At 42.8% G+C, this 15,273-nt stretch overlaps 1 protein-coding gene across 1 annotated transcript; it reads left to right on the forward strand.

The window, feature by feature from the left end:
• Positions 1 to 6,175: 6,175 nt before the first annotated feature.
• AGR2 (anterior gradient 2, protein disulphide isomerase family member) lies at positions 6,176 to 12,296 on the forward strand. Its single transcript, XM_068152487.1, has 8 exons — positions 6,176 to 6,225; positions 8,146 to 8,283; positions 8,552 to 8,615; positions 8,691 to 8,743; positions 9,890 to 9,963; positions 10,339 to 10,402; positions 11,300 to 11,383; positions 11,977 to 12,296. The coding sequence occupies exons 2-8, from the start codon at positions 8,154 to 8,156 to the stop codon at positions 12,024 to 12,026; spliced, it is 519 nt and encodes a 172-aa protein (XP_068008588.1). The 5' UTR covers positions 6,176 to 6,225; positions 8,146 to 8,153; the 3' UTR covers positions 12,027 to 12,296.
• Positions 12,297 to 15,273: the final 2,977 nt, after the last annotated feature.

The raw sequence follows: 15,273 nt of genomic DNA on the forward strand, positions 1-15,273 counted from the left end.
AAACACCATCTGATAGACTCAGTTTTTTCTAAAAGCAGAAAGACATTTCACAGAGCACAGCTTCACATGTACACAAGCAGGACATTTGCAGCCTCCATGTGTCCACACTGAATTAATCTAAAGCTGCAGGTAATTTTTGACTCCTAACCACAGAGCAAAGCTTCACACATATGCAAGCATGACATTTGCAACCCACACATGGCCACATCGAATTCACCTAAAGCTACAGGTAATTTTTGACTTTTAGAGGACATCTCTCTGTATTTCTTTCAGGATTTTAAAGTGGGAAGTAGAGGGAGACAATGGAGCTTAGCAGCTTTTTACAGGTTACTATTTGATCATCATATGAGACAAGTGAAAACTTTTGTCGCAAACTTTTAATGAAAATGGTAATACTTAGAGGCTTCCATGCCTACAGTCTGTTGGCACAGGGCACCCCCATATTTGTGCATTACCAAAGAGTATAGCATAGATTACTTGCTTCTCTCCAGGTAACTGACACCACTTACCTGACTGCTATATGGTACTTTCTGTTTCTTCAGCTTTTTTGCTTGTCAGCAAGATATTCGACATTTAAACCTTACAGTCTGTGGGGAGAGCAGCACTGCATACTGAATTAACATCTATGACCTCAGCACTGCTAGCCAATACACCAAAGTAGCAGGCACCAGAGCTTCCCACTAACCAAGCAAAGACATTTCCCTCACTCTTACTGTGCTGCTGATTTATATCCCACCCTCCCACCTCCCACGTTAGAGAGCAGGTGGATGCTAACAATTGGCACCAGGTTATTTCTGCCCAGCAACACCTGCAGAGTGCAGCAGGCTGCTGACCACAAGCAGCTCTCCACCAGTTGCCTGATTGCTTTGCAGCTCCAGTGGCTGCACAATATCAAATAAGAGCAGAGGAAATGGCATCCCAGCATGCTGGGAGTTGTAATGACTCAGTGCATTCAGCTCTGAAAACCTGACTAATCAAAGTAGGATAGCAGCAGGTCTTTGCACAGAAAATAAGAAATGACAAATCACTTCACAATTTCCTTTCAGATGTGTTGAAAGCCTGAGTGGCTCCTAGCAGACCATTGACATTGCAACCATAGCATGCACAGTTTTACATATATATATGGCTCCTTAGGAAGATTCAAGGGTTCTGCTTTCAGATCATGCTCACATCTCCATCTCTGACATGTAGAAATTAGACCACCTGAGATTTGACTATGCAGGAATTCCCTGCCTCCCAGGGAATCTCCAAGTTATGCAGCTGGATACAGGGAACAGCTGGATGCAAAAAGTCCACATTGCTTAAGCCCATTTCTATTTTAGCCATTCTCAGCTGCCAGAATGATCTTATGGGGAGGGAGAGGAAATGACAGCTGATTGCTGTCCCAGTCTCTGAGTCTTTTGAGTGATAACTTAAATACATCTCAGCCTTTGGAGCACTGGAAGTACTTCTTCAGATTTGGGATAGTGTTGTTTATACCAGCTACCAAAAACAGAAAAATAGAGAAAGTTTTAAAGGAGCTTTGTTCATTTGAAGACCAGGACAAAGTCAGGCTATCATCATACCACTGGCTGGAACTGGGCCAGTAGGAGAGCAGGAACACCCATCCTCCTATCAGCTCCCTGTGACTGACACTGCTTGTTTAGTGTCACCACCTGCGGGAGTGTGCGCACCATTTCCAGGCTGTAACATTTAAACAAGACTTTAAGTACACGTTGCCTTAAGTCACTATGTTTGGCTTAAATATCCAACCAACTGTTCAGATAGGGATGTTACAACTATAATTGTGCATTTTCTGACCCAAAAGGTGGTGAAACATGAGCACCTCATGGGTAACAGTTGAGAGCCATTTGTTACTGTTCCTGCCACACTACCCTGATCTGTGACCATGGCATGGTATCCTTCCATTAATTTAACCTCTATGTGGCAACAGGTCAGCTGTAGCTGAGAGTGGGATATATCTGGGTTTAATTATCAGTTCACCTCTGTACTATTTAACCTTTCTTTTGTATAAAGTACATATGTAGAATCACAAAATAACAGAAAGCATCTCTGAAGATTGTCTAGTTCAATACTGCTGTTCAAAGCAGGGTCACCTAAGTTGCTCTGGGCTGTATCCAGCTGGGTTTTGAATGTGTCCAAGGATGCAGATTTCACAACTTTTGTGGGCAGCTTATTTCAGTCTTACATCATCCTCACATCACAAAAAAAGTTCTATCTTACATTTGCATGGCTTTTCCTGAATGTCACTTTGAGCCCATTTCCTCTGATTTGGTCACTTGATGACGCAGAGAAGAGCCTGGTTCCATATTTACTTCCCTCTCAGCAGCTATTTGCACACACTGATGAGATTCCTTCAGCCATCTCTTCTCCAGGCTCTCTCAGTCCCTCCTTGAGTGGCAGCTGCTCCATCTTTTCACTATCTTTAAAGCCTTTTGCTGGACTTGTTCCATTATGGCCACATCTTTCCCATATTGGGGAGTTCAGAACTCAACCTAGCACTCCAGATGTGGCCTCACCTGCTTTTCCATGCTGGCAATGATATTGATTGCCTTCGTCAGAGCGTGCCCCTGGCTCATGTCCAGTTTGCTGGAGGAGTCCTTGGGCATTTTCCATCTGGTTGAACCCTGGCACATATTGGCGCATCTGCAGCTGCAGAACAGGTGCTACAAAGATGAAGGATCCAAAGTATTCCATCAGTTAGTTAGAAAGAGTCCCTTATCCTCCTCTTCAAAACACTACACAAGCCCAGAGAATTCTTGTATTTTGGTCAAGAAGTTTCATCATGACATTAGAGAGAAATTTAGAGAACAGCGCTCAGGGTGTTTGGAAGAGACACCTGTTATGGCCCATTACTCTCTTCTCTATCCCCACTCCCACCCCAACCCAGGGAGGGGGGAAGAAAAAAAAGGAAGAAGAACAGAAGAAGGTAAAAACAGAGGAGTTTAGCACAGGTCTAGAGAGACAGTTTTATAGTTTTGTGATGGAGACTTAGCTGATAAAACCAGATTGCATTTGGGATCTGGGAAATCCAAGTCAGAAAATGAGACTGCAGAGTCCCAGATTTAACCTTGACAAGGCAGCTAGAACTCTCCAAGCAAAGACTCTCATCCTGTTCAGACTGGAGTAGAGGGAGAAAAAATGGTACTGTCATGTGGACATGGTGGGGACATGGCAGAATATCTAAGGCATGACAACTCTGAGACCTGCTGCAGAGTGGTCAGTCTGTGTGACTGACTGGAACTGCACATTCTGTGACAAATACACAAACCAAGGAGCTGACCAGAAGGTGCTAACACCACTAGAGCCTGCACAGCTTGGAGAAAAAGACCAACACTCTTAGTAACAGAGGATAACTTGGCAAAGCAAATTAGCCTCATTGCAGAGGTGATGCTGATTAGGATATTGCTCTGAAAGCAAAAGTAATGTCTATTAGCATGGGGCAAGAAAAGCAGTTATCTGAGTGGGTTCAGCTGGAACTTCCCTGAACAGATAGATTTACTAGGCATTGATTAAAAAAAAATTAAAATTAAAAAGCAACCAACCAAACAAACAAATCCCACCACCAAAGGCTGTGGAGCAAACCCAGCTTCCTAATCTTATCAAAGAATCCCTCCCTTATTCACTGCCTCCCTGGATCACTTACAAGACACCAAGTCCTTCCTTGTCTCTCATTTAGTTGTGCACATATTAGCAAAAGTTTCCTCACCCAGTGCAAGAAAAATCAATTTCTTGCATAACAAACCAAGAACTAAGCTGGAAAGTGGAGTACCTGAGGTCTGGTGCCTGCTCCAGCATAAAAGGCTATTAGACAAAAAGAAAGGGTCTTGACATGGGTGACTGGGAACATGGATCACCATGCCATATCCCAGTCCAGAGAGCACCTACCTATAATCTTCAAGATAAGCATTTGAATTATTTCAGTGGGAGAGGGAAATAGAATGGGATCTGCCTTTGCCATAGGTGTCAGAGGTATATCAGCTCTTAAATTTTGAAAGCACACATTTGATATGAAATTAGGAAAACTGTCTGAATTTCCCTTGCTTCTAGGAACTGTAAAATCTATATATCACAAAACTCAAGCCAAAATGAAGCACTTCAGAAATGCCTTTAAAATGGCTGTAATACCAGTCACCAAAATTGCGCTGATTTCTGTGTGATATATGGACCACAGGTACCTTCAGACCAGAGAAATGAAACACAAAGGAAAAGCCCAGTGACTGGTTTTGTAAAGATGTTAAATATTAACAGTAATAGGACCTGTCAGATCTCTGCAGCTAAAGTAAAAAGGAAAAATCTTCTGGGACAGTCCTAATTTGTTCCAGGTTGTCCTGGGGCAACTCCTGCAGGATTTAGTCACTGAGAGAAAGGATAAATAGTCAGAAGCCCCTGAAAAATAGTCAGAAGTTAAGCCAGTGGCTGGGTACAGTCTCAGACCCTAAGAAGGGAGATGTGGGAAAGGCTGAGCTCCTCACTGTTTGCAAAAGATTAAAACAAAACCAAAAGAAAAACCCCAAAGTGGGATCCAAAGCACTACCTTCTCCTAAGTATGTTCTGTGGGGGAAAAGAGGGTGCTGTTAGTAGCCATCAGAGAGCACTGTGAATTTCATAGGATTATAAAGATTGGGAAAGACCTCTAAGATAAGCAAATCCAACCACCAGCCCAACGTTGTCACGGCCACTAAACCGAACAGAAAAATCCATATCTGATGGATTTCATCTACTCAGCTGAACTGTTAAGAGTTCACTACCCATGAACACATGATTATAATCTCACTGAAATATATGAGGCATGTGTCAAGGAGAACACACTAATTTCAGCATATATTGTTGAGGACAGAATAGTATTGACCTCTAAAGAAGGATCACCTGCAGTTAGTGCAACACTAGGGATGCTCTTCCGGTCTCCTGGAAAAGTTTTGCTTCCCTATACATTGTACTGTATTATACATCGAGAGAACCATGGCCAGCAGGTTGAGGCAGGTGATTCTCCCCCCTCTACTCCACTCTGTCGAGACCCCACCTGGAGTACTGTGTCCAGTTCTGGAGCCTCTATTACAGGAAAGATTTGGACTTGCTGGAGCATGTCCAGAGAAGGGCCAAGAGGATGATCAGAGAGCTGCAGCTCCCCTCCTGTGGAGGCAGACTGATAGAGCTGGGATTGTTCAGTCCGGAGAGGAGAAGGCTCTGAGGAGACCTTATTGTGGCCTTCCAGTATCTGAAGGGAACTTACAAGAAAGCTGGGGAGGGAAATTTTAGGGTGTTGGGTAGTGATAGGACTAGGGGAAATGGAGCAAAATGAGAAATGGGTAGATCCAGATTGGATGTCAGGAAAAAGTTCTTCATGATGAGGGTGGTGAGACACTAGAACAGATTGCCTAGGGAGGTGGTGGAAGCCCATTCCCTGGAGGTTTTTAAGGCCAGGCTGGATGAGGCTCTGAGCAACCTGATCTAGTGTGAAGTGTCCCTGCCCATGGCAGGGGGGTTGGAACTAGATGATCTTTGAGATCGCTTCCAACCCTGACAATTCTGTGACTGTGTGATGCGTGTACCTGAAACATAAAATGGTTGCTTTTGACATTGTGGTTAAAAATAGTTGCCTAGACACCTAACAAGCCATAGAATTTGAATTTAAGGTTTATTTAGACCTCCACTTGCAAACACCACTTATTGTTACAGCTTCCAAATACATTTTTTGTGGAGCTCTTTACAAAGTTTCTTTTAGGTTTTGTTGCAGTTTTCCTATGTGGCGTCACACGTGCATGTGTACACGGATCTGTGTAAGGTGCATAGCTGATCATCTAAAGTTCATCCATTTAACTGTTTCAGAGGATTAAAAGAACACCAACCCATATTGCCTCCTCCAACCAATGAAAAAAAGACAAATCACTCTTTGGGCAAATCAGGAATCTTGACTCAGGCTTACCTGGACTTGGATCTTTGCCAATGTTTTAAAAAATCACCTTTTAATAAACGTCCCCAAAGCCTGTAGAAACATCTCTGAACTTTAGATACAGCATCTGAGAGGAAACCAACGTTCTTTCATTACAAACTTACTCCTAGATGTTTTGGTGGGGAGAAAACTGGAAAGTTTAGTTCTTTTGAAGCAGTATTCAAATGGAAAGCTTGTGGGTGGAGTTGGGTGTGTGAAGGTGCATAAATAGGCAGTAGGAAGGGCAGCATTCACACTTCGCACTCCGGCAGGTGCTTGGGACATTAAACAAGGTAAGGCACAGCACGGCTCGCTAACTGCTTGGGAAAGGACCTGGGGGAGCTGTGAGCCCAAGTTAGCTATGGCTGGTGCAGCCCATCAAAGGAAAGAAAAAGCTGCCACCGTGTCGCTGCAGCTCGACACAGCTTGCTAGGAAGCGAATAAAAAGTGCAGAGAAATGTTGGCTCTGCAGGTTAAAATAGCCAGGAGAGGAGGGATTTGGGGGGAGGGTGGGAAACACAGCAAAAAGTGCACGTAGCCTTCTGGAGGAGAAGTTTTGAAAGAGCAGGTTTAATGTACCTCTGTCTTTGCTTTCTGCACTCTACACCAGCAACAGCATAACATTTGCCTGGTCTTTGGTTTCTTTGCCTTTTTGCAGCTGGGTTTTGGTTTGGTTTGGTTTTTTCTTTTCTCAAGAAGCATTACTTCTGCTATACAGCTCCAGCAAAACAATTCTTGAGGCAACCCTGAAAATCCACTGGGTTTAATTTAACTTTATGCAATTTTCTTCCTTGCCAGGGAGACTTTCCTTAGAGTTGAAAAGCAGTCTGCTGCAAAAATCATATTTTATGCCCAGTGACTTTTTGGATGTTTGTGGTCTGCTGGTAGAGATCTAGGTCTATAGCAGCTAAGAGCACTGTACTACTAAGCTAAGGTCTCCTCCTGCAGTTCCTACCCGGAAAAAGTGTTTCTGTTTCCCTGCAGTTTCACTGCTTGAATTTTAAAGCTTTCAGCCTGTAGATATTTTTGCATGAACCTTTTGAATTTTCTGTGTTGTTTTTTGAACATGTTAATTTTTTTTGCTGTACCTATTACATTGGTGCCCTAGTTCTGAGGGGGAAATCTAATGAGGACACATATGGTCATGTTGCTAAAATCTTTTACCCCCCTCAAAGAAGCATTCCAGCTGAGGAGCTTCCCATCAGATATGTCTCGTCTCCCTCTACATGCTCCAGAGTTCAGCTCATGAGAAGTCTTCTGCTTTGGGGAGGGACATTTTTACAAGGGTTTGTAGTGATAGGATGAGCAGCAATGGCTTTAAGCTGGAAGAAGGGAGAGTTAGACTGGATATTAGGAAGAAATGCTTTACACTGAGGGTGGTGAGACACCTGTTGCCCAAGAATGTTGTAGATGCCCCCTCCCTGGAAGTGCTCATGGCCAGGTTGAACAGGACCTTAAGCAACCTGGTCTAGGTGTCCCTGCCCATGGCAGTGGGGTTGGAACTAGATGGTCTTTGAGTTCCCTTCCAACCCAAACTATTCTATGATTCTAGGACTTGTTCTGCTTAAACCAGCAAACTGCTTTTCAGTTCTGGCTCTTCACAGCAACTCCTCCCTACTCTATTTATTATAGATTCTACTTGTTTTAAAGATTAGATGAGAAGAGGGAAGACATGATTGGAAGTCTCAAGGACAGCATTAAGCTGTGCCTACACCAGCAGCTCACTATAAAGCCTAGCTTAAAATTTTCACTTCTCATTTGAGTGGTTCCTGCTGCACAATGAATGTTTCAGTACCTGGTGCTGGGTTACTGTTAACAGTGGAAGATTGAGGTAGAAGTGTAAACTCAGTAGGACTTGCAAGTACTTTTGAAATTGCCAAAACTCAGTTGTTTTTCTGAGCAAATTCAATAAACACAAAGAGAGAGAAACTAACATGTAAGTGTGCATCTTAAAAGGATCACAGACCAACAGCATGAATAGAGCAGTAGAATGCAGCCAGGTCCATCACAGTACTTTGCTTAGCAAACTTCACCCTTCCTGGACATTCCCCCAGATCCTGGCCTTGCCTAGAGCAGTTCCTTTCAGCCCTGACTCACCCTGCTGCATACTTGTGACTTGACGTGCAGCTCTCTTTGTCCTTATCTGCTGTGTGCCTCAAGGCAAGCCCAGTGTGAGAGGCAGCACAACTTGAAGTTTCCCTCATCTGTTGCAGGAGCAGCCATGGAGAAGAGTTACGTGTCCGTGTTCTTGCTGCTCATTGTGATCTCCTGTGCTCTGGCAAAGGATGCAGGCAAGAAGGAGACAAAGGAAACTACGGCTAAGCCAAAACTGCCTCAGACACTCTCCAGAGGTAAAAACCAAAGAAACAGAAAAACAAACAGAAACCCCGAACAAAACAAAGCACCACAAATTGTTTTAAGTGCAATCTGCTGAAGTTATGACTCCTGTGCTCCTAATACGTTAATTTCCCGGCAACTCATTTTGCAAATACATTTTCTAGCATTTCCTAACACCCCCTTCCCCTTTATTGTCAATTAAAAACCCTCTGGCAGTGTGGCTTCTCAAAGCCACAAGGTCACTATCCCTGCTTATAATGTGCCACTTGTCCTTCCTCACAGGCTGGGGAGACCAGCTCATCTGGACACAGACCTACGAGGAAGCCCTTTTCCGTGCCAAGCACAGGTACAGCACCATGCTCCACACCCCTGAGACCCCCCTGCACCTCCCCAGCCCCTAACCAGGACTCTTCTTTTCCAGCAACAAACCCCTGATGATCATCCATCACCTGGAAGACTGCCCACACAGCCAAGGTAAGTCCTTTGCATTGAAAAAATATCAATCATCTGGTTTTCCATATCTAAATGCTGCTTAAAAAGACAACTGGCCACCATTCTGCTTTTTGCTGGGCAAGCCTCATGAAATCATAGAATCATAAAATGGTTTGGGTTGGAAAGGACCCCTACAGCTCATCTAGTCCAACCCCCTCTGCATTAAGTTGGATATCCTCAATTAGATCAGGCTGCCCAGAGCCCTGTCATGCCTCACCTTGAGTATCTCCAGGGATAGGGCCTCAACCACCTCCTTGGGCAACCCATTCCAGTGTTCCACCATCCTTATGGTAAAAAATGCTGCCTTGCACAGGCATGGGGAAGTATTCTTCCAGCCACCGTGCCATGTATGTATTTTCTAATGTGCTCAGCAGGGGTTGCCCTGTGACAAACATCATTTTGGTTCATGTCACCATCAGTCAAAACCTATGGCAAGACCAATAGTAGTAAAAAGTCAGAATTAACACAAAAAAGCCATGTAATGGTTGGATTAGGTGGTCTTAAAGGTCTTTTCCAAACAAAATAATTCCATGACTGTATTCGGCCCTCAGTATGATTGATGATTGAGCCTGAATCCAGCCAGGGACTCAATCAAACTGGGCTGAAACTGTGCTCTTGTGGGATTTCTGGTAACTGGGACTGCTCTTTTCCCAGTGTTTCTGAATTTACCTGAAGGCCCTCGCTCCTGTAAGCCAATCCACACAGTAAGACCTTTGTGCTCCAGTAACTCCAGAAGGATCTTTGTACAAGCATCAAAATCTTTCCATACCTTTCAGCCTGAAGTCCTACACACTGTATTGCCAGTGCCTTAAGAACCAGAGCCAGAAACTGCAATAGTGGAGTAGGCAGTTTGAAGGATCAAATGCTCAAATTCACACTTGAGCAGACAAATTTGAGTGAGCTGCATCATCTGAAGGAAGGAAGGACATTTTGTACTGCTAGAATCACTCTTTCCTGCAGAATATAAATAAGTTGATCATCTTCCTGTGGAACAAAGTCTTCATTTGCTCTAATTGTAAACTGAGGATTCTCATTTTTGTTCTATCATTTGGCTCAAATTTCTTTTTCAAGGACAGCATGTTTCAGGGGCATATTTCCTATTTATATTCTGGTTTGTTTCCACTCTAGCCCTCAAGAAGGTCTTTGCTGAACATAAAGATATACAGAAACTGGCTGAAAAATTCATTCTCCTGAACCTTGTGGTAAGTTTCCCAGTTATATTTCATTAGAAGCAATAAAGTTCTATTTTTAAGTATGGCTTCTCTAGCTATAGTCAGTCAGCTAGCTAGGGCTGGCTAGGAAAATGACCAGTGCTGAAGCATAATATATTTAGGAACAAGTCTTTTTCATCTGTAGCTATCATAAACTCAAAATACGAAGGAATTTCAAGTTTAATAAGAACATGAGCTGCTATCATCAGTTTGCAGTTCCAGACATTAAATGATTGCATCCCAGACAGCAAATCTTTTAAACTGCAAAGTGTGTTATTTGAGCTGTATTTTGTAACAGAAAGTAAAAGGGGGGAGGGGGAAATCACATGCCCTCTTTGACCAGGAACTTACTTTGTTTTCTTCAAGTATGAAACCACAGACAAGAATCTTGCTCCTGACGGCCAGTATGTCCCTCGGGTTTTGTTCATAGGTGAGTTCAAGCACCAAAGCTGATCTCAGGCTGAAGTCCCTGCCACACTATGCATCTCAAATCCTCAGGTTTATTAATAGGATTTGATTCCATGAGAAATATAAAATTCCTAGTTGGTTTTGTTAGGTGAAGTTTCAAAGGAATCCCAGACAGGTCATTATCTTCACAGGTCCAGCATTCTTATCCCATGGATTCCATGAAAGATGGAATTCTTCCCATCATGTCATTGAAATAACATGGTATCAGTGTCGCTGGAATGGGTAAACACTGGCTCAGCCTTGCTCATCCTCCTATCTCTAGAAACACTGTAAACCTTTCTGGTCTCAGTTTGTAGCACTATCTTGGAAGCTGCAGGAACAGCAGCTCACTGGCTGATGTTCAAATCTCAGCACTCAGTTCTGTGTGCCACAAACTCCTCCAAAGCATTTGCATTCTGGAGATGTATTAGTGGTCACACATACCCAGGTATTCCCTCTTCCAAACCAGCACACTGAATACATGCATCAGTAACAAATACCCTTATAAATCTATGGCACAATCACCATTTTCAACAGAAGCAACTGCCATGTTATCTCTTCCTTTATTATTTCTTTTTTTTAATGACATTTGTAGCCTGAAAGCAGCCTCCAAGGTCATTCAGGTACTATAGAGTGGCACAGGGTGCAAGGCTGATCAACACTGATCAGAATTAAACCTAGACCCTTCTTAATAAACCCGCAAAAACACTTAAAATTGAAGTGTCAGTGACTGAGTCCAAGAACCACCTCTTTGTTACTAGAGGAAGCAGAATCATCTTGCAGAAGCATTTAAGGAGCAAGAAGAAAGACAGAAAGTTTTATTCCCTTCTGCTTGGGGTTAATCCTGTTCTCTACAACTTCTCTTCTCCTTTTTCTCCAGATCCTTCCCTGACCGTGAGAGCAGATATTACTGGAAGATACTCAAACCGTCTCTATGCATACGAGCCCTCTGACATTTCATTGTGTAAGTAGGATGTCTGGGAAATATTCTGAAATGCTCTGAAAGCAGTCATGCTTTTCATACAACAAGGAGTAACACCAGATATTACACACTCTCACAATCAGTACCTGCTGAAAGACAGTGAAGTAGGATTAAAATTAAACAGTATGCTAGCCTCAAACTCAGCGAGGTGAAGAGAATGATGCCAGAGCCCTAGAGCCTTAAGCATCCATCTGTTTTTAAGGACAGCATACATCAAGAGGAACTTGCATAATTCAGCAGCACTCACAGCAAGCACTGGTGAGAACAAGCCCTGCCAGGCCAGGTCAGGAAACCCTCTGAGAGCAGGGGAGAGCTGTGAGCTACAGCCCCCACCACATCACTGCAGAGCTCTCACTTCTGCCCTGTGAATGCCTGTGTTTGGATTAACAGATGTATGTTCTCACCAGCCAAAATTAAACAGATGACATTCACAAGTGCTTGGAAGAGCACAGTGCATCAGAATCCAAACAGCAGTAGGCTTTAATAATAATGACATTTTCTCTCCAGCAGTTAGAGTTGCTGGCAAAGGAATTTGCAACCACAAAAAGTAACACGTATGAATATTTCATTTCTAGTGTATTCAAACATGCAGAAAGCACTGAAGCTCCTGAAGACTGAGCTGTGAGGGGAAGAAGGAAGCCCTCAAGTACTATGATCCTCTGTCTCCTCTCCATTCATTGAAACTGGTGAAGAGGCTATCTAGTGATATTTAGTGATGTGTAGTGCTGGTTTATATACATAAACATTACAGTTTTACGTTAGCACTTTTGTACTGGACAGCATTTTTAAGAGCTGAAAGCTTTTACTGTAAGGCATGCAGAAGAACCCTGTGTGGTCCAACTGTAAAAATGATTTTTTTAAAAAATAAATCCATTTCAAGTGTTTACATACAACACATTGGTGTGTTTTGGTTTGTTCCTTATTATCTACCACTGTCAGAGTAAAATTGCTGTGTTACTTGAGACCCCAGCTTCCAATTTTGCATCCAAGCATTTTAGAAGGCAATGGGCTGTGGTGGGTTAACCCTGGCCAGCAGCTGAGCTGCACACAGCAACTGCTTGATCCCCTTCAGAGGGATGGGAGAGAGAATGGGAAGGGTAAGAATGAAAGAAATCCATGGGTTGAGATTAAAACATTTAATAGACAAAGCAAAAGCTGCACATGCAAACAAAGCAAAACAAGGGATCCATTCACTACTCCTCATCAGCCACCTCCAGGAACACAGGGCCCCAGTCACACCTAACAGTTAAATGGGGAGACAAAGCACCATCACTCCATACACCCATGCTGCCCCTGCCCCCATCCTTCTTCCTTCAGCTTTACAGGGTGAGCATGATGTCACATGGTATGCAGTGAGGGGTCAGCTGTCCTGGCTGTGTTCCCTCCCAACTTCTTGTGCAGCCTCAGCCTAATTGCTTGTGAGGTCCTCTGAGGAGCACAAAAGGCCTGGATTCCATGTAAGCATCAGCAAGAACGAAAACACGCCTGTTATCAACGCTCTTTGGGTCTCAAATCCAAAGCACAACACCATACAAGCTACTATGAAGAAAATTAACTCTACCCAGCCAAAACCAGTACAGGAAGGCAGCTTTTAATCTCCAGTTTCACCAGCTAGCTAAGCTCTGTAGTGCCCAGCCTGTTTTATCTCCATTTTCTGTAGCACCAGCCTACGTGAAGCTGTTGTTATCAGCCCTTTCTCTACAGTTTGATAACAAGATGTGCAAGCCTTTAACAGAAAAGTGCTTGAGCCTGGAGGACAGGATTTTTTTGTGTGTGGAGAGGGGTTATTTCTTTTTAAAACTGGCTGCATCCTGAAGTGATCACCTAAATTACATTTTACTTTTTAATATACACAACCTGTATTCCTTAAAAGATTCTTGTTTACATCAGATTTCAGTAAAGCCTTGAGATGATCAATAGCAGTGATACTGTACTGAGCACAGGGATGGATTGGTGATTGCACTGCAGCTTGTGATTGCTCATTTACAAGCCCCAAAGCAACGGGTCAGAACAAAAAGAAACTGCAGCTGAACACCATGGGAATACACATCACCTTAAACCACCCTCAAATATCTAAGAGCTCAGCAGCAGCATCAGTGAGAAAAACTTTTCTCAGGACTATACTTCCATTATCTTAGCTTTTTGGCAATGTCAGCCATTACTACCAGTACTAGCTGTTATGAGACCCACAAGAGAGGAATATGCCTGGGAGGACAGGTAAGAGGTGCAATTTCTCAGCAAAATTAGAAGCATAGAACCTATCCTTTGGCAAGCTACGTGAACCCTACCAAACAGAAAATCTGAAATGGTACCTGGAAATGGCCCCAGACATGCAGCTGAGTACTCCCTCACAGCTCACCAAGACATTATTTTAACTGCAGTATCTAGAAGACAGAGGAAAAGAATGCAGTGGAGGCAGAAATGTTCTCTAGAATCAGCTGTCAGCCACAAAAAGTAAATAGTTACACCACTGAGCAGAGGGAGAGCCCAGAGGGAGGCTGGAGCAACTAGGACATAATTTCAGAAGAATATATGCTCAGTAGCTTGAAGTGCACATGAGCAGATTTCCAGAAACGCATCAGCATTCAGACAACCTTTAAATTAGGTCTAGAGATAGTCATGCAAGCTAATCATTCCATCACCCTCCTATTCCCTTATCAGCTACAGGTTTTAAGGGTACATTTTCACAGGTACCAATTCAAGTGATGCAAGCATTTTTGCCTTTTTTTTTAATACTTCTTTTCATATGAAAGGAGGTAGAGGCTGTAGAGTGATACTAGCATGCTAGCTAAGATCTGGCTTCACTTTCTTGCACAGATGCACAACAGTTTTATAACTATTTTTATGGGATCAAAGTGTGGGGGTCTTGAAGGAAGTCAAGACAGAATTCTACATTTTTCAGCACAACAAGCTTGAAGAAAGCACTTCAACAGAACTAAGAGCAAAAGATATCTAATGACACATTAAGAATGCCCAAAGTTAAATCACACTTTGTTGATACTCATATATGAAACAACCTCTAGAAAATAATGGCTACAATTGAAGTCTCATTCTCGAGCAAGCAGATACAAATTAAAATGCCTCTCTAGAAACCAATCCAAAAAAATGTATATGATCCAAATTTTCTTGAGAGAAAATATTGGTAAGAAATGTTCACACCTCAGAAGAGTACATTTCATGTACACTGAGGTGTGAGTCAGACCTCTCCTGAGGGAGGCTGCTCTCTTCCCCCTCAAAACCAAGGTCAGACACTGTGGTTTATTGCCTCTCTTAGGTTATGAAAGTGAATATACATCTCTGATGTGAATGTCAAGGGTTGTGTTCTGTTGTTTGGCTTGCTTTTGAGTGTTTTGTTGTTGTTTTGACTTGATTTCGTTTTAAAATCAGTCTTGAAGAGATAAAGTATTATTAATAGGACAGAAAAACTTTAATCAAATCATATGCTCCACTGATCTGCCTTCTGACTACTAAAATTCAGAGACTTGAGTTTCTCAAGTAGTAACATTTTCAGTACTTTCTCAGTGATGCACATTCACACTCCAATATTATCTACTATATTCATGAAACCCGATCTACCCAGAACTAAGCACAAAGAACAAATGGGGGGGGGAAATAAAAGTCAAATTTGAAGCAGCAATGTGGTATTATTTCAAGCTTCACACACCCTCTTCTGAAAGCCCCTCCTTTAATTCATTACAGTAATGTAGAAAATATGGAACCTATCTAGAATAGGAAAATTGACTGCTGCTAAAGACAGCCATAAGATGAGCACTGTCCTCTTGACAACGGCTGGTTAGTTGCTTACACAGGACCACACTTGGGGAAAAAAAAGCTGCATACATTTACTTTATACTTCAGTAATAGCCTGAAGG

This window comes from Melanerpes formicivorus, unplaced genomic scaffold (assembly GCF_026170545.1).
Source record: "Melanerpes formicivorus ecotype bairdi unplaced genomic scaffold, bMelFor1.0.p_v2 SCAF_23, whole genome shotgun sequence".
NCBI lineage: Eukaryota > Metazoa > Chordata > Aves > Piciformes > Picidae > Melanerpes > Melanerpes formicivorus.

Excerpts from the sequence above, each read along its gene's own strand:
- AGR2 (XM_068152487.1), top strand. The coding sequence starts at position 8,154 with ATGGAGAAGAGTTACGTGTCCGTGTTCTTGCTGCTCATTGTGATCTCC. Across the intron at positions 8,616-8,690 it reads CTTTTCCGTGCCAAGCACAG|CAACAAACCCCTGATGATCA; the intron begins GTACAGCACCAT and ends CTTCTTTTCCAG. Across the intron at positions 8,744-9,889 it reads AGACTGCCCACACAGCCAAG|CCCTCAAGAAGGTCTTTGCT; the intron begins GTAAGTCCTTTG and ends TTTCCACTCTAG.